This window comes from Dicentrarchus labrax, unplaced genomic scaffold (assembly GCF_905237075.1).
Source record: "Dicentrarchus labrax unplaced genomic scaffold, dlabrax2021, whole genome shotgun sequence".
Lineage (NCBI taxonomy): Eukaryota > Metazoa > Chordata > Actinopteri > Moronidae > Dicentrarchus > Dicentrarchus labrax.
This window is the reverse complement of record NW_026136713.1, coordinates 6,013,324-6,040,988: the sequence shown is the minus strand read 5'-3', so window position 1 is coordinate 6,040,988 and position 27,665 is coordinate 6,013,324. Positions and strand designations below refer to the sequence as shown.

The window sequence follows — 27,665 nt, the reverse complement described above, 5'->3', positions numbered from 1 at the left end:
AAAAAACAATATATCAACAGTACTGGCCCAAAGACTAAAGGCTGAGACAACTACATACAGTAATTTTGCATTTTGCAAGTGATATTGGACAACTATATCATGCTGTTGCCATCCTATGTGCATCCTGTGCTCATTGAAAATATGATTTTAAGGGGCGGGTCCTACAAGCACGATTTGTGACATCACAAATAGTTTGATGAAGATCCATATTCATAGATTCTCGGATGTTTAATGAGATGGAAGAAATGTGGAAATTAAAAAACATATCAGACACATTATTATTCCAAGCAGTTTATGTGTGTTACATTTCTGGAGGGGATCTTTAAGTACAAATAAATAATTTATATTGTATTATTGAATTATAATTATTGAAGCACAAATGTGTAAAACACTTGTTTGTTTGATCAACAAACAAAACAAAATGTTTCATCACGAAATTTTGACATAAATTCGGTAATCTGAGCATACTGCTAAGTCAAATTATGAGATATCGATAAAAAATTAGGCTTACTGCCAGCTCAAGTCAAGATTTTGATTTTCTACCTTACAGTTTTTACTTTAAATGTGATTTAGTAATGTGATGGATTTTGACCCTTTAAGCTAAAAATGATTTCTTTCAACAACTAATCCAAATACATCCCTTAATATCTTTACGTTTTACTAGCAAGTTTGACTTTTTAACTTAGTATGTAAATATATGTTTTTATTTTGTGGGCAGTAGCTCTATTTCCTGCCTCATGCTGTCTGACTTTAATTATTATTCATTTGATGATGTGACACTTGGTATGGGCTAAATTACATCAGCTGAGTAAATACAATTATCACAACACTCATAAGATAAACATGAAGATTTCTTTTTTTTCTAATCTAATTTCTACATAAACGATGTTCTCCTCTGGCAGTTTATCACAGCATTAAACATCACTTAGACCTCCTGTGGGACATATTCTGTCTAAATCACATGTAATGACACTTAATACATTATTATATTAGAATCATATGAGTGGACACTATAAATATAACAACCGACCTGTGAGGTCTATTTTCTGTCTGTAAAACACTTTTGTAAACATGTGCTAAATAAAGGATATTATATATTATTATTATTGTTGTTGTTATAAGAACTTAACAACTTTAATAACAATATCATCAGGACAATATAATTTACTATAGGATTATCTATCGTAATCAGGAGAATTAAAAATGTATAATAAGTCATTAAAGCCACCACTGATCTCAGTAGTATCATATTAGAGAGAATGATTCTTCTGAATGGGTTTATATGTTTTCATTTGCAGCCTACAATAACCTTCACTCTCAAGGCTTATGAGCTGTGGGGGTGGGGTTTTATATAATGGCTCGATCATCATGTTTAATGCAGCGGTGGGAGGAAACACACAAACATGAGGAGTCCGACTGCGCCACCAAGTGGTTTTTTGACTTTGATGATGAACTAAAAAGAATCTTTGTTTTACAGAAAGTGCGGAGTGTCTGCTTGACGGGAGCGCTTCTTGTCCTCAGTGGGGACATTTAAGTGTTTTCAGCCGTCAGTCCAACCGGCTGTGGACTTTATCCGGAATATAACTTTTTTGTTGGTCTCTGGGATCTGAACCAACCTGCTCAGTAAAAACTTTTTTCTATCCAGGAGGGTCTTCTGTGCGTTTCTGACATGCCTCTCAGCCCCTTTGTTGCGTTTGTGTTCATTTTATACTTCACAGGTGAGTCTTTGCGTTATTTAAACTATAGGAAAACCCCTTAAAATCATTTCTTTAGTTGTGTGTTCTTGTTTGTGGATATTATTTAAGTTAAGTCAGGCATTAATTCTTTGTAAATCTTTACTAAAATGATCTAAAAAATATATATCTAATATGACTGTTAGAGGGAAGTCACTGAAACATACAAATCCCGTCCCTGCAGTTGGGAAATACCTTCATCTCAGCAGTAATAACAACTGTATTAGACGCAGATGTGCTGAATGTTTGAGGTGACTGGATGAATGCAAATGGAGCCCACTCTTCCCTGCAGGAATGAAGAGCTGGGGGATACAGCTCCTTCTCACAACATCTCCCAACATGCAACTGGACAGAATCCAGTCAAAATGAATTTAAAACAAGCTGCAGTCGAGCTGCCTTCCTCCTCAGGTGCTCCCCTGCTTGCTGACCAGTCAGTTTAATTACAGCTCAGCTCCAATCCCTGCCTGTTCATTACCGAGGAGACCCCCTTAGGGACCAAGTGTGCTAAAGCCTTCGTTTAATCCTGCAAGATAATCACGTGACCTGAGATTCACCCTGAAGAAGCTCAGGTGATAATACAGAGTGATTGTAAGGATGCTGGTCATTATCTCACCTTTGTCATTAGAGACAGAAGAAGCCTTTAACATGGTAACTCAAACAGATACACCTTCCTCTGGTGTGACTCACCCTGCTACAGCGTACAGTGTCTCCGTGGTAAAGTCTGTACTGTGAGTGGTGCCTGATGCACAGTGTGTGTCAGTGTCTTGGTATTCTACACCCCCTAGTAGTAGTAGTCTGATCCTTCAGTGCAACAATCTAAAAACATCACAAGTAAAAGTTCTGTATCAAAATCCTGCTTTAGTAAAATTATTAAAAAACTACTTTATATAGTGTTTAGTAGTTTATTCCTGAGGTTCCCAACCTAGGGGTCGGGCCCCTCCAAAGGGTCACAAGATTAATACAAATGATACTAACTTTATATGTATAGCATCTTTTAAAAACAGAGTTTACAAAGTGCTTTGACAGACATACCAAAATGGTTGTCGTGATACACAAAATGTTATTAAATATAAAAATAAAGAAGACCAAAATACAATTATAAGAGCAGAATAGAATCCATAAAAAAGACGGAGTGGATGGAGTAAAAATGAAGAAAAACTAAGTTCTGCCACACAAATCTCAATGAATTTAAATGGACCTCAAACAGTTATTTAAATGAAACCATTGCAGACGAAATCTCTCTAACAACTCAATAAACATCTGAAAACATGACCAGAGGCAGAGACAGAGCTGCAACAGTTAGTTGATTAAATGATTAAATCTGCAAGTATTTTAGAAATCAAATAATAATTTTAATAACTTTTTAAAGCACAAAACATTTTCTGGTTCCATGTATCTGATGCTCTTCTTTGTCGTTCAAGATATCAATATCTTTGACTGTTGGTCAGACAAAACAACAAAGACTTTATAGTCATTTTATAAGAAATTATAGTTTCAGAGACTTTATAGACAAAATTAATGATCTAGAAAATGACTAAGACTTAGTTGAAACTGTGCTTTTTTGATAGGGTTCATAAACTAACTGCAGGGAACCACTGATTTAATATGTATTATCATACTGTATATAGTATAGTATAAAGTAGCATAAAATGGTCAATTAAAGTCCAAGTCCCTTAAAAAATGTACTCAAGTACAGCTCTTGAGTAAATGTGATTCTTTTCAGCACTGCAGTAGTTTTAGCTGCTCAAATTAAAGATTTTTAATTGCCATATGCATGATGGTGCATGTCACCAGAAGTCTGTCTCTACTTGATCCCTGCAGTGCAGAGCATCAGACTGATGATCTTAGCTTGTTTATTTCCTCTGTGACTAATTCTCTGTTAGGGGGACTTGGGAAATATTAGTCTGGAGAAATGTTACTGAGTGGAACATCTGGCTCATTATGAGAAAAACGCTGACGATATGTTTAATCCACACATCGCTGGGACAATCTGAAGCAGCTTCCAGAAGAGTCTGAATGCAGTGCATCATTATTATTAGAAACTGTGTGAAAGTGAACTTAATGTGGTTGAAGGAAACTGTGCCAGAGAGGAAGCAGCACAGGAATTGACTTGAGCTGGGGGTGGAGGTTGACACACTGGAAAGTTTGGCACTCAGTTATAAACATGGAGTCATTTTCTGGGATTTCAAAAGAAGGGATAATGTGCCTGAACCACAACTGCTGAGAAAGGAGGATAACAGTAAAGAGGATTTATTGTGCAGGAAGACTGATTCAGAGACAGAAAGTCAGGATGAAGGCCATATAGTATGCAAGCCCTTCAGCCTATTACATGAAAAGAGATGAGTAAGAGGGACAATCTCCAAGTGAGTAATGAAAACATGCTGTTGGCCTTAATTTGCAGTGAAGCTATTGTCCATTTAAAGGCCAGAAAACAGTCTAACATGCTTTCTCTGTACTCATATCTACACTCCTCTCTACCCCAACAAGAAAGCAACACAATCTTTATGCCATTTGTAAGATCACTATGTTTTTCCCATCAGCATCACTGATTACTAATCCAGGTGTCTGTGGACTGGAATGTTAAAGGAAACCTGACAGGAAGTTATGGAAAAGAGATTGTGTTTAGGAAGAGTCATTTGCATGCCAGACTGCCTGTGCGTGACCTATATATAACAATCCTGATACAGAAGCTCAGTGAATCATAATGTTTGAGAACCATGTTTGGCATCTGACATCTTGCTGGTTCCACATGTTTGACTGCTTTTTTTTTTATTTAGTGGGCTCTGGGACCATAGTATATGACACCTACAATGACTTTGTAGAACAAGACTACACTCCTCAACTGGACTACAAAGGTGCGTCTGGAAAAACACACACACACACACACTAGAGCTGACAATATCAGACAGTGTACAATACTTCTGTCTACTATCAGACATGTTTCCATTTCCATTTATACTGTGGTATTTCTGGCATTGAAGAATAAGATGTGAAGAAGATAGATAAGAGATCTATGTAGTCAGTTTTCTTTATACAGCCCAGTTATCACCATAAGGGGCTTTACAATCTGTACGGCACACAAACCCCCTCTATCCTTAGACCCTTGATTCAGATAATGACCAAATACCAGCTAATGGCAGATTGCCCTTCTGTGTCCTGCTATCCACCATTAGTGCTTCACACAGGTTTTGGGTTTGTTCACTCTTTAAATGCAGACCCACACTGGTGTCATTCTCCGAGTCTGACCAATGGGGAGGTGACCTGCCACTCCCCTCGCGGTGGCGCCTACCGGAGCACATTGGGCACCCGCTGTGAGATGAGCTGCGATCGAGGTTACCGACTGCTGGGGAAGAGCTCAATCCAATGCCTCGCCAGCCGGCGCTGGTCTGGGACTGCTTACTGCCGCAGTATGTGCGAGTTGAGGTTTTAAATTCCCATAAAAAAACAGAAAACCAACATTTAATTGATCCTACTAACAGTTCTGTGCAACCTGATACAGCTTATTGCTCTGTACCATACAGCAGATCTCCATGTCTGTTTGAAATCTATTAAAAACACATCAAATGAGCCACACTGTTGCAATAGGGCACAAAATGTGTATTAATCTGCTTCTGAAAGTAGTTCCTAACAAATGCACTGTTTGCTGGGGTTTGAGTAACATTTGCTACAACCTACAGTGCCCAGCTGTTTCAGAAAATGATTCTATTCTCTGAGATATATATTTATTCTGTGATTGTTTCGACCCTGAACAAAGTGTATGTCTGCGGGGTGATGTTCCTTCAGGGATGCGATGCCATGTGCTGCACCTCATTCCACACGGCAGATACACCTGCACTCATGGCTTTGTGGTGGACTCCAGGTGCGACTTCACCTGCAATCCCGGCTATCGCATTGAGGGGGAACACTCTCGTACCTGTCTGCATGGGGGATCGTGGAGTGGAGCACAGCCAGTTTGTGCAGGTACACATAAATTATTATTTTGCTAGATCCACCAGAGGTTTAAACTCTGTTGTGCAGTCAACTAGAGGTTAAACTTTACTGAACGTGGACCTAAATTCAGGCCATCTGTGTTGCAGCCCATATCCCTATGTGTCTCGTCTCACACTCACACAAAGTCAAGCTTATTTCCTGCTCCTCTGGTCTTTGGACTGAGTCCAGAACTGCTGTCTTTCAGTCTTCATATTCTCCAACTGTTAGACTATCCAAAAACAATGTTGTCATTTTAAATGAATTTACTTCTTGCAAAATCTCTAATATTGTCCAATATTGTCATTTTCCAACTGTTTATTTCAGATACTGATCCTCCAAAGATCAAGTGTCCTCCATCCAGACTCAAGGTCGCCGAGCCCGGAAAACTCACTGCTACAGTGACCTGGGACCCCCCCGCTGCCACAGATACTGCTGATAAATCCCTTGAGTATGTCCTTTTCTCCGCTTCCCTTTCCCGTTCACTTAGAGTTAGAATTAAAGACTCTGCCTTTCCTGTACCTGTCTCTCTGCAGAGTCATATTAGTAGGCCAGGAGCCAGGCACCGACTTTAAAGAAGGAGCAAACATCATCCGTTACAAAGTGTACGATCAGGCCAGGAACAGAGCTGCCTGCAAGTTTATTGTGCGTGTTGAGGGTAAGTTCCTTTTTTTTTTTTACTTACGGATTGAATTTAAATGCTTCACATTAACTTGACTGGAACTGGATTCCTTACTTCCACTGTGTTCTTCCTCTAGTGAGAAGATGTTCAACTCTACCTCCACCTCTGCACGGTTACCTCACCTGCTCCTCTGACGGGAATAACTACGGTGCAACATGTGAATACCACTGTGAAGGAGGGTATGAACTGAGGGGCGTAGCTAGTCGTGTCTGCCAGTTCAACCGCAACTGGGGCGGAAACCCTGCTGAGTGTGTTCGTGAGTCTGCATGAAAAACAGGATTTTGTACATGCATAAATTAACATTAACAACATGTGTATGCTCTGAAGGAGTGTGAATGTAGGATGCCATTGTTACCTTGTGTGTTTGTAGCAATGGAGATTAAACCAGATGTAAAGACAGCTTCCGCTCTCCTGGATCAGTTCTATGAGAAGAGGAGGTTGCTGATCATGTCTGCACCCAACATATCTGACCCAGACTACCAACTGCAGAACATCATGATACAAGTGAGGAGACTTCACATGGCGGTTTCTAAGGCAGTTTACTAACAGTAACAAGAACCTCACAATCTGTCTTCTTTGTTTTAACCAGAAATCAGACTGTGGATTAGACCTGCGACATGTAACTGTGATCGAGCTCCTGGGCTCCCCGCCTCGTGAGACGGGTCGCATTAAAGAAAATCTGCTCAGCTCTGAAGTCATCGAGGGTTTGAGGTAATTGTGAGATACTTCATCACTTTGTTATTCAGCAGTTTCATTCTGGGGGAAAATTAGTTGAAAAATTCCATCCTGAAAGGGCTTTATAACTCCCTTTCTCAGTAACAGTAAGCAGTTGTTTCTCCTCACTCTTTCTAAATGTCAAGAGTCTCCTAATAAAAATGGGCCTCTGACTACTTTGACTTTAAAAGTCCACTAGAAAGATTAACACTGTTAAATATAGCTACATAATAAATCCAGACTAGCAGTAATGGGGTTTGACCGGACTGACAGAACAACATCAACAGTAAACCTCTGCCTTTGGTTCCCAGAATCAGTAAGAGATTCTTCTAAAATCCACCTTTATGTATCACACATAGACACAAGATTATAGGGACTCAGTTTAGAAGAAGCAAAGATATAGATTTTCCACCCAATGTGCAATTTGAGTAAGGGGCACTGCTCACTTTTTCCAGACTGGAAAATCTCTTTCTAACCTTCAGTTTCTCCACTGACACACAAATCCCACAGCTGAGTGAGGGCAGTTTATTGAGGCACATTCTTTGAGTGTAGTACAAAGCACTCTGGGAAATGTAGGCAATCAGACAAGGTAGCAGTATCTGAGGGAAGTGTATACATCTGAACAGAGCAGGGCGGATATAGAGAAATATTCATATGGTGGGAAGAGGGTGACATGGAGAGTTTAATGGGTGCCTAAAATATATGTTTATTTAATTGCAAACAATCACATGTATCAATATTTGCTTGGAAGAGCCATCAAATGAAGATATTTAAACTCAAAAACATTATTGTGCCACATTAGTATTAGACATATCTTAAGGTGGCATTAGAAATCAATAAATTATTTTTTCATTGAACTTAAACCAATCACTTAGTCAGAAGGCCTGAAGAGATCCTATAGAGTTTTTGTTAAGACTGATCTGGCATTTGACACCAAACTGGGGCAGAAGCTGGAGTGGCCAAGGAAGTTGTTAAAAAGATACCACCATAAATATAGTCCTTTTTTGCTCCTCCAACTCCTGAGAGAAGTATCTGGCTCTTTAGCTGCTAAATGCTGCACCATGTTAACCAGCCAGTTGCTAACTTTGTCCCTCTGTTGTTTGATACTGGACAGGTAAATATACTGTAGGTTTATCTCAGTGTTTGGTGTGTGAAAACTACACTATGAGAGCACTGAGAGTGAACCATAATAGTAAAGATACCTAACCAAAACAATGAGCTGAAAGACTATAACGCTCCATAGAGCTCAGAATAACTGCAGAGTTGGATGATAATTAAATGTGGATTTGTCACTAAACAACCCTGTTCACATTACATTCATCTGTCATGTAATCCATTGTTATTAGAAAATGTTCATTACAGCTGCTTTAATGCTGAAGTGTGAGATGGTGAAGTGTTCCTTTAACAATCTAACTGCTGATTTGTGTGTCTCTGTAGACAAGCATTCAGAATCTCCAGATCCTACTTCAGCATGCTGCTGCTGGACGAGCTTGGAATGGACCGAGAACGCTTCATTACCCCGATGGCGTCGGATGAGCTGTTCTCCTACATCGATAGCTTCCTGCTGGACGAAGAGGAACGAGAGAGGCTGGAGCTCCACAGGGACTTCTGTGACTAATTTAATAAACCTCTCTGGTTGCCACGGTGATAAACTCATCAGTATTACTAACACAAGATGAAGAAGGACAAACAACCAGAAACCAGGTCGAGAGGGACATTAGGAGGGAAAAGAGGACAAGAAGGCAGTTCTCCTAATGTTCAAATGAGATCACTACACAACACTGAAGTGCTGCACTGTTTTAACTTTATATCAAATCAGCTGAAAGGCACAGGGGCCAGAAAATGGACGCCACAGCTACAGAATATAGAGCAGACAAGCTTGAGTAAAACACATTAGTAAACAAAGACCTACGTACATTTTGAACAATAGATGCATAAAATTAGGCTGGATGCATGACGTAGATTTGGATTTTTGTCAAGGAGCCCGTTAGTAAATCTGATATTAACTGAAAACCAAAACCAAACAACCACTTCATCAAAAGACTACTGAGGAACCCTCCAGTGGACAGATCATTTTTTTATCCAGCTGGTATTTGAGTGAAACAGAGTTGAGACAATGAAGCATGTCTTGGGTTTTGTCCAATTTTATTGGGTGAATTCCTTGACGTGAACATGACTCTGATCACACTCCAATGATGAGTTAAAAGTTAAAAATCTACATTTATATCTTCAAGTAGACACATTTAATAATTTCAATTCAGGCTTTTTTTAAGAAAGGTATATAAATATAATTTTTTACAGTATTAATGTAAAATACAATGATATAGATAAAACCAAGTAGAATTGGTAGGGAACAACACCAGAAATGTTATAATATGTTAAAATGAATCAGTGTAATTCTGTACACAATTATAAAGAAAAGTGACACATTATGACATGCATGATTTTGAATTGCAATAATACATAAAGCCGGAAATTAAAAAGCATGAATTGAATGCGTCTTGAATTTCTCTTAAAAATAAATCCAGAGTTTAGTGTTGTGGTGCTTTGACACATTTTCAACAGTTACAGTCTTCAGTCAGCGGGGAGGCGTGCTGAAGATGAACCCCTTACAGGGAAGCAGGTGTGAGTGGATGTTTAGGGTTCAACAGGCCAATGAACCCTGTGTCTGCTTACAGCCAATCAGCAGTGTGTTGGTTCACTGCAGTAGACAAGCTTCTGGTCCGATATTCTTGCAAAAATGAATCCAAAATCTTATATTTGTCTCAGAACCCCACAGCTTCTCCCCATTTCAGTCTGGATTTTTTTTGGAGGATCCAGGCCTGTGCTGTCCTTATTTAACCGTAGCCTTCGCCATAGTAGAACGCAGTGGAAGAGTGCCCTCTGCCCACGAGTCAGGGTACTGCATCATCTTCTCCCACAGACTGCTCTCCTCTCCAACCGAGTCCATCTGCACTTCCTCTTTTCCTATTTTTACAGTTTCTGCAGGGGTTAAGATTACATAGGGAGTCTGTTTGTGTTACTAAATTCACCCTCCCTCCAGTGTTATGCCCACATAAAAAAGGTAAAAGGTCTCCCTGGTGCCCAAACCAAGATTCACTGAACACTGAATTGCAATTAAAGTCAAAGAATTACTACTACCAAAAGAGCAATTGTGACAATAAACTGAAGCAGTGTAATTCAGGGTAAGCAAAGTCAAAAACAAAAAACAAAATAATCTATCTGAACTAACCTAGGTGAAACAAACAAAGACATTCATTAAACCTTGGGAGCGGTTCACCTATAGCTTTAGTGCCATTTATAAAAGGTGGATTATTATTATGTACAATATGATACCTATAATGTACCAACTAGGGAAATAGGTCTAACGAGATCTCACAGAAAAGCAATTCTAGTCTAAGTAACACACAAAAGAATATTAGGATTTAAGATCTTTTACCTCTTCCAGAGCTGAGACGGACTCCTCCCAGGAATTCATTGCTCAGCAGGGCCTCTCTGTCCCACACTGTCAGCTCCAGACACATCCCCTTCAGCTGCTCCAGAGCCAGGTCCTTGTACACAAATGTGTGGTCATAGTGGGGGTTCAGATTCTTCTTCACAACTGGAGTCTTCTTCTTGGTGTTCTTTGCCTTAGCTGGGAACAAGTACCTGCAGAACCATAAACACAGTTAATCTTGAAAAGAGAAATGCTTGTATGAAAACAGCGAGTGAACAGATTATCACTAACCCTTTTACAAAGCTATCCGACGTTCCTCCTGGCTTCACTGCCACCAAATTCTTTGCCTCTTTAATTAGAATGTGCAGTTCTCCCCCTTCCCCAGTCACTGCCTTTTTTCCTGAGGAGAAGAAGACAGACACACTAAGAAAATTAAAGCAAAGGGTATCAAAGTGTACATAGCCTGAGCTGCAGTCTTCCTATCATAGCCTTACCTTTGATTTTCTCAGTTGTTGGCTTTTTAGGTGTGATATATTTCAAGGAGATCACCAACTCTCCTTTGTACTGAGCAAAAGCGGAAGCCGGCATAGCAGAGGCTGCCTGATTAAGAAAAGTGTATCATTTTAAAGAAACAAAAGAAACCCAAACAACAATATAGCAAACGTGTTACCCTTACTAACATGCAGACTCTACACTAAAGCCAGACTGATACTGTGTGGCTGAGGCTGATACAGGTGTCAATACGGAGGGTGAAAATAAATCCCATAAACAACATACAGACTAATAAACCCTTAACATAGACATAGACAACTGTATATACCAAGGGTTCCTTTGAATTAGGTCATTGGAGTTACAGAAGTTTCTCAGTGACTGGATATTTCCAGATTAACTACTAGCATGGTTAGGTACTACTAGCATCAACATGGATGAGCCTTTTTGGAGAACTTCTCGTTTCTCTTTTTCATTTTAAAAGGTGTTGATAGCCAGACTTTTGTTTTCTCTGACAAACAATATTCCAAATAATATTAAACATGTTCGTAGTAAAGTATTTATAATTTTGAGCTGGTTACGAGTTTAAAAAAGTACCTTGTGTAGTTTTTGACCTATAGGACCGCTATGGAACAATATTTTATGTGGGTCCCCTTTTTCTTGTGCACAAGAGCAAGGTCAAAGTTGCCAATTATTTCACACCAATTCAGTGATTTACATGATAAGGCACTACAGCATGCAGCACTGCGCCAATAAAGACAGAAGAAGAAGACTACTACCTAGCAAACATGTATACAGAATAAACTTTTACAGGAAATCAGCTTTGCAAACACATTTGTTAGACTTAAAAGGACACACACACACACACACACACACACACACACACACCCCCCCCGTGGGAAAAACTGAATGTAAACAGAAACTTCAAGGAAACTCCTTTTTCCTTGAGGTGTTAACATAATTTTTTCTGCACTGTGGTATTCACATAATGTACAGACAAAAAAACAAACAAATCCATCCTCCTTTATGGACTGTGTCCACCAAAGCATATTTTTTGCTTGTAATGGGATCCATTTTCTACTGAGACGATTTTTTTTCTGGTGACTGAGAGTTGAAAAGTATTCAAGTTTGGGTAAAATGCTGTGCTAGTCACTTTCATTTTTCACTCAGCTGGCTAATCAGTGGAGGAAGGGCGGGACAAGGTGCTGAACAACAGCAATGGAGGAGGACTTAATACTGCTGGTTTCTCAGTATCCAGGTCTATACCAGATAACATCCCTGGTCTACCACAATATCAACATAAAAAATAATGCTTGGAACATTTGGCCATGGGTCTCTCAGGTAAGCTGCAGTCAGTTACAGTCAGCTAGCCACTTCCACGGTTATTCAGTATCAACCAAAAGTGTCTAAGCTGGAAAAACAGTCTCAAGTGCTCCCAGCTGGGCATTTTCAGAAAAGCTTCTGGTGTTTTCAGTTGGGAAAAAACACTTTGGTGAACACAGCCTGTGGAGTTTTGGACCTGTAGTAACACTATGAAGCAGTTTTTCTCCACAAGAAAGAAAAAAGAAGATTTACAGCTTTGTTTTTTATGAGGAATTAATTCTTCCTGTTAGACCTTAAAGAAACAAAATACATTTTGGGGAGTATTGCTGAATGTAAAAGTAAACTTTGTTCGTTTACAAGAAAACTCAACAGGCAACCTTTAACACGGAGTTCAGACAAACAATACAGATTCTCTGATCTACCTTCGCCATGAGAGCCACGCGGTCCATGTCCGTGGAGTCAAGGTCTTGGCAGTCCAGAGGGATCTCCACCTCTCCCAGGAAGGCGTTGCGGCTCAGGCGACCATGATGCCAGACTGATATCAACATGGACCGGGTTGCCAGCTGAGAGCGGCTGATAGAATACTGTTGGTGAAAGACGAGGAAGAGAAGATGGGATGGATGAAAGGCCTGTCTCAATCCTGATACAGTGGTGGAGAAGTCTTATATTTTAATTTTAATGCTCTGGAGCTGAGGGAGGTTTAAATAAATCATGAACGCACATTTAAACAGAAGATGGATTCAGATTTTATTGGAAGTTTTATCTGAAACCTTCCTTCTTCCTAACCTTTAAAGAGCAAATCCAAACTTACAGAGCAATCATTCATTACAAAATTGATTCATCCAGCTAATTTCCTTTGCAGTACTTATGTTTGTCACAGTATTTAAGCTGACTCTACACGGGACCAAAATCAATATTTGACAGCAGCTATTCTAATCTGCAATGTCAATATCAATTTTAAGGTCTCTATAGGTGTGGTCATTATTTGCAGCAGGCATGGCGCAAGGTCACTAATCAGGGAGTGTTTTTAAGTCAACAGATTCAGGTCGGCAGTAGCAGTACAGTTAGACAGGTGCCAGTTACAAACCATCACCTTCAGTGTTTCTTGGTAGACAGGGTTTACTGTGTTTCTCTTAATGCTGGTCTTCCTTTTGCTCTGGCGAGATTTGTCAGGAAGTAGGTAACATTTGACATAACTGAAACACAAACACAGAAATACATGTCAAACAGTGTTTCTCCTGGGCACGGCTACTGTTCATTTGCTTTATTTGCTGACTAAATGCTATGAAAAAATGTGTGTTGACATTCAGTTTCCTGTGAAGCTCAAGTGATCACCTCTGGGATGTGATTATTGAGACTTTGTAAACACAGTAACCTCTTATCTACACTGATCAAAGCTGTGTTAACATCACTGAGGGGTGTGTGTGCAGTAGATAAAATGTCTGTTTCAAGGCCACAATCTGCACTAAAAGTTTGAGCAAACTACGCTTCAAATGGTGTGTTTTCAAGCCTTGTAATGCTTCAGATTATAAATATGCTACTTTTTAATATTTACGGGTTGGAAAGCTGCCGTGAGGAATCGCCGCAGGCCAGCTCGTGGCACTCCTTGATGAAGACCTGGAGGCTCTGGGTGTGTTCATCGTAGCTCATAGAGAAGACAACGTCTCCGCTCACCTCCACGCTGTCAAAGTCTCCTCCTTCACTGTAAATGCTCATCAGGCTGCCCAGTGTACTCTGGAGAAACATAAATACACCTGACCTGAATAAATAATCATTCATTTAAATCAACCCCTGTTTGTTTTATTAATAGCAAACATTGATTTTTAGATCATATTTAGACATACGTGCTCCAAAGGCTTAATGCTAGAGATCACAGTTTAAAAAGAGAGAAATAAAATGGAAACAAAGACATCAAACATAACAAATAACTGCTGAAGGGTTAACAGACACAAACAAATTAGAGATCAGGATGTTTCTGTCGATCTAAATCCAGAATGACAGCATGAAAGAAATGTTGGCTTCAGCTTTAGTTGCTTTCCCCTGAGGCTTTGGTAACTATAGAAACATTTAGTTAGACATTGCACATCAATTTTACACTTCCTAACTTGCTGGAGGATATCCTGAGGTTATAGATGCTCATTGAGATTATCTAACATCAGTTCCGTTCTCAGACATAATGAGCTGCTCTACAAAGAGCCTTTAGAGGACTAATGCCAGCTGTGAGAAATGTCAATACTTTACCTTTGAGCTATGCAAACTGGAGGAGCTCGAAGCCATTGTCCTTTTATGAAAGCTAACCAAGCTGTCAATATCTTCCTCCTCCTCTCCATCTTCCTGCAGCATCAAAATAAACATTTAGAAGACTGATTATAGACACACAGCTGTTTATACAGTTTCAGTTAAATGAAGATTGTGGGATTAAAATGTATAAGCAAAAAATGCCTGACTTCCCAGAGATGGGTCTCTCTTTGTGTAATACAGATTCTGTGATGGGAAAAATGTACTCCTTCAACACCAACAGGCTTAAAAAGGCTGAACTATAACTAGCTAACACAATTACAGCCAGGCTAACAATGTTACATTATCTGAAACATCAAACGTAAAAGCCACGTTTTAGTGTTATCTCCTAGAACCAGAGGAAGAGTTTCTTCTAGCTTCATTTGGCAGTGACTTTCAACTAATCAGACAGGAAATAATCCACCACAGAAGAGACTAAAACAGCCTCAAAACTGCCTCAATAAACCAGAATTAAAGTTGCAGTAGGTAACTTTTATTTTTTTAAAAAAGATCTTCATATTTGAAGATAAACTTTCACTACATATACTGAAGGTGAATAAGACAGGTAATCTGTGAAAAAAGTTACATTCCCAATTAATTTCCAGGTCATTAAATACATTGGTATATGAGACTCAATAATGTATCTTTCTTGCCGGAGACTTTCTGCTCTGTTGCTCTTACTATCACTACTGCTTGGTTGGTATATCTAATGTCATTCTTGGACATGGTAACAGCCTCTGAAATATATACAGAACTAGTTTTGGGGATGCTGAAAAATTATCACAAAAACAGAAATGATAGAGGTATCAGCTTTACGTCCCTACACCGAGGACATAGTTTAACTTCTGTTGAAACAGTATGTAAGAAGAAGAATCAGAAGTTTGAGTTTTTTCAGCTAATTACTAACCTGTATATCTAAGCCTGGTACAGATCGGCTCCTGTTGCCCATTGAGACCTCTGATGTGTCACATCCATCACGCAGGTCCAGTGTAGATACATACTCTGCTATAAACATGCAGACCAGAAATTAAGCTGTGATACACACCAGTGTTTCATTTAATTCTGGAAGAAAAACAATGGCACTTGACATGCTAACATAAGTTGCTAACCGGAAGGCCTTGGGTCTCGCTTGATGCTCTTCTTGAAGAGTCTATCAACATCTAAATCTGGGCTCGGACTGTTCGCTTTAACGTCTGGGGCCTACATTGACAGAAACGAGGACAGTCAGAGAAAAGCAGATAAAATGGCCTGAAACAGAAATATGACTGTCACTTGAAAGCATCGTACAGTGTTAGCTTTTGCGTTGGTGCTGTCAATGTTAACAATATCTGCTTTGACTGGGACAGTCACGCTGGAAACACTGGATCCTGTTGGGCTGGACTGAACTGAGCGGTTCTCTTTCCTGTGTGATGATACAAATCATTAAATTATAGCTACAATAGTTAACATGCAAATACATATAAAATAACCTTTTCTCAAATTGTGTGATCTGGTGCCTACACCATGTGGAAACAGGCAACTGGGACATCTCAGCAAGTTTTTGTTGCTTTGGAGTTAGCAGGTAACGTTTATACCTTTTAGAATAACTACAGGTGAGCTTACCTTGGTTGCTCGGGGGTCGCACGGCCAGACTCAGTCTCAGTTTTGCTGCTAATTATACTGGCGTTTTCTGCAGACTCTGTATCACTGCGTATTGGCTTTGACCAAATGTCCTCCCTTGATTCAAATGATTCCCTTGAACCAATTGATCCTGAATTCTGAGTTGACTGACTGTCAAAATAAAATATGACAAGAATGTTGAGTCTTATCACGTTAACATTTCTTAAACTGAAAAAAAAAACTGATGAAGAATGACGCCGCACCCTTTGTCAGTTGTCTGATTTTTCTGCCTGGTCCGAGGAATGGGAGTGGGAAGATCTGGGTTTATTTCAGTACTTCTCAACAGCAATTCTCCTGTTGTCTCACGCTTCTTGGCTATAAACACACAACAAAAGTTTAATCACATTTCCATTCCAGTTAAACAAACCCACGTTACTGCAGGATTTAATATTCCTCTCCTCTATTGTTGAACTGGGAGAACATTCCCGTGAATATGGGAATGTCTTTCAGCCCAGGCTGAGAGCTGTTTACATTCCTGGCTGAAAAGTTGATACCCACTTCCTCTTCCTGTACTCACGCGGAGGCCTCTTTTTCAGGGAGACTCTCACTAGGTCGTGTCCAGGCATTGTAGAGAAACGGTTGACCCTTTGATCAAAGAACCAGTCACCTGTCCTTTTCTTTAGATCCCTAGAAGTCAATGCAAACATTTTTTTTTTAAAAAAGGTCTAAATTAAACAGAATTTATACTCAATCAGTGAAATAGCAGATTTGAAAAAGGGTAAAAAAAAAAGGTTGATGAGCAGTGTTGTTCCCAGAGAAGATAAATCTATGAGTCAGCAATTAGTCACCAGATTTTAAATATTTGTTGACCAGTAATGGTTGTTACATAATAAATGTTTTCCCCATTTAAAAAAGGGAAAATGTATTCAATATAAGCAGAAAATACTATGTACTACACACACACACACAAACTATACTATATCGTCAGTATTAAAGACTTTCTGCTCTGTAGCTGCTTATCCGCAAACATGAAATCCTTTTTAAGATGGCCTACCTTAAAATAAGATTTTATATATTTACATATTTTAAATTGTCAAAAAATCTGATTAAAACCAACAATGAATGGATTCAACTGACAAGTATTGTTAAGCCTGAGTTTATTCTCACAGATATTATCTGTCTCATTTTTTTTTTTTTATCTAAAAAGCTATTTAAACACATGGACACTGTAGTTTATTTAGACTCATTTCCTCATACACCCTCTGCGTAAAAGACATTCATTATAGCACCAAATGTCTATTAATCTACCTTTGAATAAATAAATGCACAGTTTACTCCTGTTTGAGTAACTGTTGTCTAAAACTACTATAACAGGAAAAGAAATCACTGAGCCTTTTAAAAATTGCCATTAAGTGCCATCACTAGGTTTGAATTAGCTTTTTTTCATGGGATTTGTTGGCAATCAGAAAAGTATGAGTTTGAGGAGAGTATAAACGAAACAGTCTCTTACGACTCTTTGGCACACACACTGCACAGCCAGGATCCTTTGGGGAGGACTGTTCGGCAGTTGCGGCACACGAGGTGATTGCACATCTTACACTGGCTGGAGAAAACAGTCAGTCGACTCAGAGGCTCCTGACATCTGCCACAACTACGCTGACTGTATCTTCCACTGCCACGTTTGGCCCCTTTCCTCCTCACATCCAGCAACTCTGTCTTCAACTTCCTGAAGGAAATGGAAAAAAAATAAGAAAAAAAGTAATTTTTTGAGAAACTTGTTGTTGTTTTTGGTGAGATTTCATTTCTCTGACATTATTTTGCCTTATTGCCTTATTACCTCCTGGAGTATTTTTAATCTTGGTTCCGGCCATGTAAATCACTTTGTAACTATGTTTTGAAAAGTGCTGTATAAATAAAGTTTATTATTATTATTATTATTATTAATAGTCGGATTATTATTATTATTCAGTGGTCTAGTGTCTGTAAATTATTTTAAATATTGCGACCTTTTGTACTTGTTACCAAATTCCCCACAAAATATGCTGTTACTCCTGCTGCTGATGACCTAATTTCACTAGAACAAAAAAAAAAGACATACCTCATTCATTTTTGGGATTTACATATAAAGTAGCTGGAGAAAACCGTGGCCAGTCATCCACAGGAGGAGGACAATTACAAACAACATGAAAGGCACAGAAATACATTGTACATCTTACTTATACAACAATGTGTGTGTGTGTTTTATAGGAGATATTTTAGGCTATATGATGGGCTGGTTATATGGTTGAAATCAAAATTACAATAATAACATTTTGAAATGCGAAGGTCAAATGCAAAATGTCTTATAGCTGAAACAATTAGCTGATTAATCAATTAACAGAAACTTAAATGCAGATGTATTTTATTTCTTAAGCAAAAATGCAAAAAAAAATCCACACAATTCACCGGTTTCTAGCTTCTGTTTTTATGCTCCTAAACTGTGGAACTCACTACCTCTAGATATTAGAATATAAGACATTTAGGACCTAGTTTTGAAGATTTAATCATTGGTTTTTACATTATTTTTAAATGATCATATCTATTAAATCCCAGGCTTGAGTCAAAGCAGAGCATATTGCAACACAAATATCTGTATATCAAGATAAGATATGAGCTATGTTGTATCTATGTAGTCGACTGCATGGCCTCTAGTGTAAATTTGCCTTTGGAAACCAGCAACTAGGGCTGGGTATCGTTTGAATGTTTTGATACTGGTAAGTAAGATACTTGAGTATCAGTACTGATAACAAAACCATGCTTTTTTTCCCCAACCTTGATTGCTTTTAATTTTTTTCCATTGGACAAAATATGCCAAACTACTTAATGCAGCGTGTAATGTCTCGATGCAAGCAGCAATGTTCTGCCTTAATTTAAAGAAAATGAAATTATAATCTACATAGATAAACATCATTGTCAAAGAATAATTAAACAAAACAAAAAATCTGACCAAGCTGAGGCCAACTTTTGATACTAAGATTTGATTCTATGGACACACTTTAGATGGTGTTCAAAAAGTACTGAGGTTGTTCAATATCTGTGAGTGGACTAGGAATACCTTACATCTTCTGGTACCTTTATCAATGATAACTGGGGAAACTACAGTAAGTTAACCATTTAGTGCAATTAACACAAGGTTCTCTCTTCTCACCGCACACGCTGCTCCTCAGCCAGTCTCAACTCCTCGTCCCGTCGCAGCACCTCCAGGATCAGCTCCTGCTCAGACTCCGACAGGAAGCCCAGGTTGATCATGTCTTCAGCCTGGGGCATTGTGCCTTTAACCAAGAACCCTTAGCACAGGTTAGCTGGCTCAGCTCAGTCGCTGTCGCATTGAGAAAATCCCTGAAGACAACACAATATCAGAAATTAACTTTAAAAAAGGGATATAAAAAAAGTTTTTTCAAATACTGACAAAACCTATTATTTTGAAGACTAAACATCAGAAACGCCTGCAGAGGTGAGCTGCAATCTTGACTACCACTACATCGGCCTGTTTCTTCTTCGCTGTCATTTAAGCAACCCAAGAAGAGCTCTGCAGTAGAAAGAGGAACTCAGTGGTTTGATGTCCTGTGGTGATTAATTTACAGACAAGCAGAAACAGTTGTGATCCTAATCAAATGAATTATAGACGACTGACTGAGTGGCATTTCTCTGTTCCTGTGGGCCTCCATGCAGTGAAACCTCAGCGCAGCGACTTTCTGACGATAGTTTGAGTACAAGAGTTGGACGCTCCTTGTATGTATCAGTCAAAACTAATTTCCCATGAGAGAGACTGACCCTTAGAAATGTTTTCCATTTCATGAGAGGACAGGAATCAGTCAATAACTTGGGTACAAGCTTTTGGCTGAACCTAGCATTCCTCAAAAATAATGATAGATGACTAATAGGAACCAGGATGCTAAAATCCCACAGAAAGCCTCTGCCCGGGTGAAAGGTTGTTTTGAATGAGACGGGCAAAAACAACACGGACTCAGTCATTACATACAGTTCCCACCCTCTAAGGATACAGAGAACCGGGTGGAGTTTGTCAGCTTAGCTATTTGTATAAGCCCAGCATCAACCCTGTCATCTGTCTTGTTCCCATCTGAAACTTTATGCTCCTGTTGAATTATCACAAAGGAAATTAAAGTGAGGGGGAAATGTGCCTGTTCAGTAGCTAATCAGCAACTCCAAACTGCATGCAACCAAACCTGACGCCCTTTTTTCCTCATTGTTTGAATGCCTGGGGCCAACCGGGGCCAACTATCTCCAGCAGGAGTTTGATAATACCTGCAGGGCAACTTGTCTAAAACTTAACCTTAAAGGAAATGGCGCATGCGTCTGTGGCAGATGACACATTCACTGCACAGGGAGCTTTAAAAAGACAAAATAAAGATAAAAGTGTGGTAAGCACAGCAGGCACGGATGCTTTTGTAAAACCGCAGATGACATGAACGGAATTCATTTGAATTGAACAAACATGAAACTCAACAATGGCTGATTCAAACACAGTTAAAGATCACAAATCCGCGATGAACTAACGATCAAATTCAGATTCATACAGTTAAACGATGACATGCTAACGGCTGCGACCCCAACGGTCGACCGTTGACGTTACGTTAACTTACGTTAGCAACTGAAAATTAAATTAAATTAAAGCTGACGTTACTCCACATTCACTCAACGGCGTTCACTCAACAGTTTTTATGCGACTAACAGGACACTTGGGAAGACGATTCAATTATTTTACTGCGTAGATAAGTCTAAAATGGTTTGGGTAAATGATACAAAATAGAGCTATAATTAAAGTAAACGACACACACCTGTTGTTAAAAGTCGACGTCCCCCCCCCTCCCCGTCTCTCTCTCTCTCTCTCTCTCTCCCGCTACACGACTTGTGTCACTACGGGCGACAGCGAGATATTCCTGACACAAAACAACAAAAATGGTTAAAAAGTGGCAGACATGCTAGCAGCGCATTCGAGAGGATGAAAATAATGTGTACCTATAAACAGGTTTCCTTGTCGGCTGTGACCATGTCCCTGTGTGTCTCTCTCTCTCTCTCTCTCTCTCCCCCACGTCTTCCTCTTCTCGCCTCCCGTCTCCAAACCTGTTGACTTTGTGCGCTATGTCAGAGGAGTCCCGAGTACCGGAAGATAAGGAAAGTTTGCAGCAGACAGACAGGAGCGCCTCTCCACATTTTCCATGACAGGTGCATTTCCTCAGGTCTATTTACCACAGGAGGACTGCATGTGGAAAATTTGACTCGTTGAAACGGCTAAATAATTATCTGTTCCCTGTTTTTCCTCACGCAAAAAGTTACGTGACAGTTTTGAATTAAATGAGTTTGGGAAAAAAAACTTGGAAAAACGGGAAGTGCAGGTTTGTTTTTTTTTTTTTTTTTTTACTTTTTCTTGCCTCTGTAGTAACAAATATCACAGTAAACGTGATAAATACAATATATAAACAAATATAGTGAGTAGTAAATGCCACTGGGAGACAAAGACACTACAGATGGTGTGTCCGTGTAGTTCCCTTTTATACACTAAGCCATTTATTGTCAGGGTGTATGCAAAGCTATGTTAGAGCCACATTGTAAAGCAAATAAAAACTAGGCCTATAATAAGAGCCTGTTGGGTCTCATGGAGGTGGTTCTAAAATCCTATTTACATCACATACAAGTCAGTATGAGATAAATTTAACCTTTTGTACATGGTCTCTTCTACCCATTCTCACCTTATTTATGTAGTCTGTGTTGATTTAAATATTAATGTTGAGGTTGGTACACATGATCACTTTGCTGTTTTTAGTAATTAAATGTGCATGAGGCCTAAGGCTACCTCTTTGTATTTATATTATATACTGAGATATCAAGCTTCACTGAGAATGGACAAGAACTGGCCCTGGATAGCTCTGATGACTTTATAGTTCAGATGATTAATACCACACTTAAAAACATATTGACTGTGTAAGTAACATGTTGGTCCACCACGAGCTGCCGGAACAGCTTCAGTGATCCTTGGCATAGATTTCTACGAAAGGATTAACACCATTCATCCAGAAGATATTCCCTTATTTGGGTCCAAAAGCTTAGCATAGCTGTTCAGTTGAGTTCAGGCCTGATGACTGCGAAGGCCATATCATATGATTCACATCATTTCCATACTCAGGAAACCCTCCGTGCACCCCTTGTATGGAAGCATCTGCATTCTGTTTTTCCTTTAATTTGTCCGCTTGTCTTTAGCTCAGAAGTGAAACTGTTATGTAGTATTTGTGAGTATTTCTGCAAAAATTAGCTGTTGCCTCCTAAACTTCTAAAGACATTAGCACTATATGTTTATATTAGGTGCATTAAAATGTTCCCATAAAGGTTAATCTGTACAACCATACAAATACATGAATCCTGTAGATCAACAAGTCATAATATTGGTTTTATAAGTTCCTGTATTTACTAGCATGCTGATGTGAGAGTGAGGAGCAGTGGATGGGAGTCATCTCTGGCCAACCACCAGAGGGTCGAGGGCTCCAACGCCCGAGGGAAATTCAGTGAGCATAACACAACAATGAGGTGCCCTTGAGCAAAGCACCTAAACCACAGCTGTCCAGTGGCCAACAGATAAGGCTGTGGTTGTGGCTTGGCAGCTTCCAGATGGGATTATAATTGCATGAGTGTGAGGCAGGGCGTTTCTTAGAGAGAAAAAAAACACAAAACACCAGCATTCGTGTTCAGTGAACCTGCCCTGGATAAATAAAGCTTTATAAAAACATAGAAACCAGATAGGGTTGTGTTTGCTTGCATTAGAAACTTCTGGACCACACTGTTATCTATTTCTTCCTCTAGAGTAAAGTGGCACATTAATATGATGAATGTCATACTGTCAGGATGGTCTGCACTCCAAGTCCAGAACAATATGGTGGATATGAGGCGCGTATGACTTCACGTGTTCTATGTGCCGGATGTTTGTCTTCCACAGTGCACCGGTGACGTCCTTTAAAAGAGAGGTGATGTGGTTTGCTGTGTCTTTGGCCCAGGACCGCCACACCTCTCTGTCAGGCGTCTTCCCAGAAACCCTCTGGGTGGCATCATCGATTGCTGGAACGGCTGCCGTGTTCGGTAATGGTGAGGTGATGTTCTGGTGAATGTGCAAAATGCCACCGGTTGTTTTCTTCAGCAGTCGACAAGCAACAGGCCAGCCGTCCTCGGAGCTCGGGATGAGACCCAGGTTTACTCGGTCAGCAATGCCACACAGCTGGAGCTGGAAAATAAAAGTAAAATAAAAAAATGTTTCACTGCTGTGATGCCAGAGATGTCCTTGCAATCACACTGGACTTTACAAAGACAAAGGACAAAGCAAAAACAAACACAAAAAAACCAGACTGCACTTATATGTTGTTAGATTAAAGTGTTTTCTATACAACTTTCTGCTGCATCCTGACATTGTACTCCAATTTGAAATCTGTTCTTCAAAAAATACCCATAGACTTTGAAATGAAGTCTGTCTCTGTCACATTAATAGTTATAGTAAATGGACTGTACTTATACAGCGTCTTTATAGTACTCAAAGTGCTTTACAAGACATGTAACACACATTCACCCACTCACACACATACAATGTGTCAACTGCTCATCAGAAAAGGAAACCAAGGGACATTCATACACTGATGATACAGCTTTGGGAGCAATTTTTTCGAAGAATAGTAACTGTCAAAATGGCAGATATCCCAGATATCAAGTAAAAATCTACTGATTTGTTTTTTTGTTTGTGGTTTTTTTATGACATAAATTAAAATTTTATGACCTAATTAAAAAGGGTTATAATATGTACAAGCTCTTTGCAGAGAAATAAAACAAGTCAATATTCATCACACTGTTATGAGGTAACACATGTGATGTCAAAAACATATATTAAATATATCTATATATAAATATATCGACCAGAGGTTGCCAAAGCTTCATGGAGGGAGGCCTTCTTCATTTTAAGGTATAAGATGTAAGAAAACGAAATGAAAAAAAAGCAGGCCTATATCTTCTAAGTAAAAAAAAAAGAATAAAAAAGAAAAGTAAATATAAAGTAAAGCACATTTTAAAGTAAATTTTCTAACAATAGCCGAGTGCCAGGGATAAGAAAACTCTGAATTTTAAAAACAAAGAAGCCTATTAAATATAAAATTATTAAATAAAGTAGGATTGTTCAAAATAAAATTATTAAAAATAAATGATACAGAAAATTATATAAAAAGTTCCCTAAACAGGAAATAATCTGCCCAAAGTTCACTGTTTGGTTTCATTGTACAGTTTTCAATTTAACATGAAATATGTTGGGGTCATCAGTTTACTAAATGATAGAAAAGGGGTCCCTTAAGAAAAAAGATTGGGAACCACTGGTCTAAAAGATATATGACAACAGTGATAGACACAATGTAACAGTTAAGCTTCTACCACAACAATGCCCTGAATTATATATTATTTAGTGTAGTATTACCTCAGAAATACAACTTATATTTTCCACTATATCTATATTTACATTTATTGGTTTTCTTTTGTGCAGTTACTGATAACATAAAAATCACAAGGTTGAACTAGGACAACCACTAGAGGGCATAAGTCAACACTTTCATCCCTGGTGTGAAGTATTAAGACAGAGCTAATATTGTAGTTGTGTGTAAACAATACATGTCACATAAGCAGTATGTGATGCATATGGAAACACGTTACTTGTCGGTTGTCTCCTTGGTGAACAGTGCAGCGGTCTGACACCCCGTTTGCCACAAGGTTTTTCTGTAACGCTTCAACTGCGTCAGGGTTCCACTCACAGGCGTGAACGTGACTGGCGCCCGCGTGAACCAGATAAGGGAGAGTGAAGTATCCAATACCTGAAACGATATACAGTTGTGATGGTTGCACAGAAACATTCCTGTCATACATACATACAATGTTGAAGTACTACTGAAGAGCACAAGGGTCAGACACAATAAAAAGCAACATGATGGGCCAGTTTTCTGGGCCTGGATTACATCTGAACCCACTCAGTCCTCAGTATGAGTTCTATAATACAGGACACATGTTCTATTAGTTATCCTACCTGCATATAAATCCACCACAGTCTCCCCTCTGCAGTCAAATCCAGCCACCCGGAGCTTCTCTGTTATGTTTCCAGCCGAGAACATGGATTTGGTTACATCAAACTCATACCTGAAACAAAGGTGAAATGTATTCATTAAGGTGCCCAAGACCGACTCAGTGAGCAAATCGACAGCAAATAAATGACTGATTAAGACTTACGTAATCCTATTGTCCACATGTTTGACCCAGCTGTGGTCTCCTAACAGCATGGTGACCACGGGAGACCTAAACCCATCCCTGGATATTCGGCTCATCCTTGCCAGACGCTTTGCCCCCAGTCCTTTGGCTACTGTACTCCAAAGCTGTGGATCTAAAAAAAAATGTCAATAGTAATCAATAAATGTCCTCCTGAATTAGGTTTTGTACACCTAGTACTAAAGAAAAGTGTGCTGTACCCATTTTCTTCCACAGTGGCAGGGATAAACAGTTGTCTCCCATCAGGACTAGGTCTCCATGCCTCTGAAAGCTGCGAGGGAGGTCCCCCCGCAGCTCCTCCGTCCATCTTTTACCATGAGCTTCCAACAGCTCCTGGAGGATTTTCTCTAGTTTATTTCCACATCTCCGTCCTCTCTCCTTCTTTGACCGCAGAGGAGACTGTTGATGAATAGACATACAACAACATAAACAAACCTTTAAAGCTGCAGTATAGTGTCTGTCTGATGCTAGTAGTATTCAAATGAAACTCAGCTTTAATAACCTGACTCCAAACTATTTCACAAGCACTGTCTGAAGACACCATGGATCTGAGAGATTGCAGATCGAGCTGCGACAGACAGGATGGTAAGATGGGCAGAAGGACTGTCTCATCTGAGTCTTTCAGTAAGCACAAACTCAGGTCCAGACTTCCTTTGGACTGCAGACATTTCCTGTAAGATAGGACGTTTAAAACCGATATCAATAGAAGTACAGGCAGTCACAGAAAACACATGTAACCTGCTAATCAAACAGTCTCTCTGTGCTTATTAGCTCCCATTAATATGTCTAAGGTTCCCATGCTAACGGCTAGCTACCTTAGCTTAGCTATTCCCTCACTAGATGGCTGATTACCTGAGCTGTTGTGCATGACAATGAGAAACACGAAGGCAGGGGACACCGTCCATTTACCACCGAACAAACACCTCTACTGGGTTTATGTTTTACGGTTCAAAAGCGCTAATTTAGTCTACACAGAAGTTACAGGTACTCGGCAGCTCCGCACCAGCAACAACAACAACACACAACGCGTTTCTAGTCGGATTATTTACCGGGACGGACCTTTCAAAATACAAAACTTTATTGTAAAAGAAAAAAAAAAGGGGGGGCTATGTGTTAAATTAAAGTGCAGATTTAGATTTATTCTTTAAAGATGATAGCTTTATTTGTGTTGTATATTTCTTAGGGAATGACAGCTGTAATAAATTAAATTATAAAATGGCAGAAATCAGTTTGGACAAGTTGCTCGTTGATGTCGACAGATGGAGACAAAAGGCTCAAACTCATGAAGTTAACCTTCAAAAAAAAAAACGTGTAATAATAGTCTGTATAAGAATATCTTGTGGTAAGGGGCAGAAATTCAGACAAAGGTAGACTACAAACCCTAGGAAACATAACTTAATTAAATTCAGGCACAGCAGCCAAAATAATATCATATAATATTTTATTTTGTATGTATTTCAGGATTTCCGGAAGCGTATTGCATTCACTTTATTTATTTTTTGGTTTGTTTTTCGGAGTTTAGAGATCATTTGAAACAATAGACGCATTCATTCATTTATTGAGAGTTTGATTTAACGGAAACAAACATAACCGACTTGTTTAGTTCAATCAGGTTATTCTTTGATCTGGGTTTCAGACACTGGCAGATAGTCCTGTCTTTAAGTCATATAGATGGTATTATCATTAGTTTGTCGACTCTACGCAGGAACCTGAGGACTTTGCGGTTGTACAGAAGGAAAGCCCATTCAGATCTGCTAGACATACATACATACAACATATACATAGATAGTTGAAGATGGGGCATATAATGTGCGGGCAGGAGTCACCATAGGTCCACATGAGTCACTGCAGGTTGGAGGTTCTCGCGGGAGTTCGAAGTATCTCGATAATTCAGAAAAAAAATTACTCCGAAAAACAGAAATCACATTTTTTTTCAAGTGAATGCAATACGCTTCCGTACCCACTGGATACTGGATGAATTTTTTGACATCATGTTAAAACTTATTGGTCTTTATTGGTTGTCTTTATTAATTGATTGACTCCTGAGCGACACTAACACATTGTATATGTGGTATTAGTGGCCTGTGTCTTTCCTGTCAAACCATTTTCTTTT

General features: G+C 39.2%; 3 protein-coding genes across 8 annotated transcripts; 1 reads left to right on the top strand and 2 right to left on the bottom strand.

Annotated features, from left to right (window-relative positions):
* The first annotated feature begins 1,446 nt into the window (after nucleotides 1-1,446).
* srpx2 (sushi-repeat containing protein X-linked 2) lies at nucleotides 1,447-9,590 on the top strand. The gene is made up of 10 exons (XM_051420832.1): nucleotides 1,447-1,718; nucleotides 4,511-4,588; nucleotides 4,949-5,140; nucleotides 5,517-5,693; nucleotides 6,027-6,150; nucleotides 6,236-6,357; nucleotides 6,458-6,637; nucleotides 6,752-6,885; nucleotides 6,971-7,092; nucleotides 8,533-9,590. Exons 1-10 carry the CDS (start codon nucleotides 1,670-1,672, stop codon nucleotides 8,711-8,713), a joined length of 1,359 nt encoding a protein of 452 aa, XP_051276792.1. The 5' UTR covers nucleotides 1,447-1,669; the 3' UTR covers nucleotides 8,714-9,590.
* sytl4 (synaptotagmin-like 4) lies at nucleotides 9,224-21,996 on the bottom strand. Of its 5 annotated transcripts, XM_051420826.1 has the most exons (18): nucleotides 21,239-21,996; nucleotides 21,058-21,159; nucleotides 19,407-19,597; nucleotides 17,730-17,945; nucleotides 16,797-16,906; nucleotides 16,483-16,594; nucleotides 16,223-16,390; nucleotides 15,908-16,022; nucleotides 15,730-15,820; nucleotides 15,528-15,625; nucleotides 14,585-14,677; nucleotides 13,899-14,077; nucleotides 13,437-13,539; nucleotides 12,766-12,927; nucleotides 11,026-11,131; nucleotides 10,823-10,931; nucleotides 10,535-10,743; nucleotides 9,224-10,077 (listed from the first exon to the last, which is right to left on the bottom strand). In XM_051420826.1, exons 3-18 carry the CDS (start codon nucleotides 19,523-19,525, stop codon nucleotides 9,929-9,931), a joined length of 2,139 nt encoding a protein of 712 aa, XP_051276786.1. In that variant the 5' UTR covers nucleotides 19,526-19,597; nucleotides 21,058-21,159; nucleotides 21,239-21,996; the 3' UTR covers nucleotides 9,224-9,928. The 5 variants fall into 5 exon arrangements, with proteins under 5 accessions (XP_051276786.1, XP_051276785.1, XP_051276788.1 ...); XM_051420825.1 differs by lacking the exon at nucleotides 21,058-21,159; XM_051420828.1 differs by lacking the exon at nucleotides 21,058-21,159 and having other exon boundaries at nucleotides 9,224-10,062.
* A 956-nt stretch (nucleotides 21,997-22,952) lies between these two features.
* trmt12 (tRNA methyltransferase 12 homolog) lies at nucleotides 22,953-26,587 on the bottom strand. 2 transcript variants are annotated; one of them, XM_051420833.1, is made up of 7 exons: nucleotides 26,405-26,587; nucleotides 26,046-26,223; nucleotides 25,753-25,951; nucleotides 25,517-25,667; nucleotides 25,317-25,426; nucleotides 24,950-25,107; nucleotides 22,953-23,489 (listed from the first exon to the last, which is right to left on the bottom strand). In XM_051420833.1, the coding sequence occupies exons 1-7, from the start codon at nucleotides 26,455-26,457 to the stop codon at nucleotides 23,112-23,114; spliced, it is 1,227 nt and encodes a 408-aa protein (XP_051276793.1). In that variant the 5' UTR covers nucleotides 26,458-26,587; the 3' UTR covers nucleotides 22,953-23,111. The 2 variants fall into 2 exon arrangements, with proteins under 2 accessions (XP_051276793.1, XP_051276794.1); XM_051420834.1 differs by having other exon boundaries at nucleotides 26,055-26,223.
* Nucleotides 26,588-27,665: the final 1,078 nt, after the last annotated feature.

Excerpts from the sequence above, each read along its gene's own strand:
- srpx2 (XM_051420832.1), top strand. The coding sequence starts at position 1,670 with ATGCCTCTCAGCCCCTTTGTTGCGTTTGTGTTCATTTTATACTTCACA. Across the intron at positions 1,719-4,510 it reads GTTCATTTTATACTTCACAG|TGGGCTCTGGGACCATAGTA; the intron begins GTGAGTCTTTGC and ends TTTTTTATTTAG. Across the intron at positions 6,358-6,457 it reads GTTTATTGTGCGTGTTGAGG|TGAGAAGATGTTCAACTCTA; the intron begins GTAAGTTCCTTT and ends TTCTTCCTCTAG.
- sytl4 (XM_051420826.1), bottom strand. The coding sequence starts at position 19,525 with ATGCCCCAGGCTGAAGACATGATCAACCTGGGCTTCCTGTCGGAGTCT. Across the intron at positions 10,744-10,822 it reads TCGGATAGCTTTGTAAAAGG|GTACTTGTTCCCAGCTAAGG; the intron begins GTTAGTGATAAT and ends ATGGTTCTGCAG. Across the intron at positions 10,078-10,534 it reads CCGTCTCAGCTCTGGAAGAG|AAACTGTAAAAATAGGAAAA; the intron begins GTAAAAGATCTT and ends TAACCCCTGCAG.
- trmt12 (XM_051420833.1), bottom strand. The coding sequence starts at position 26,457 with ATGGACGGTGTCCCCTGCCTTCGTGTTTCTCATTGTCATGCACAACAG. Across the intron at positions 26,224-26,404 it reads TGTCATGCACAACAGCTCAG|GAAATGTCTGCAGTCCAAAG; the intron begins GTAATCAGCCAT and ends CCTATCTTACAG. Across the intron at positions 25,952-26,045 it reads TTTGGAGTCAGGTTATTAAA|TCTCCTCTGCGGTCAAAGAA; the intron begins GCTGAGTTTCAT and ends ATTCATCAACAG.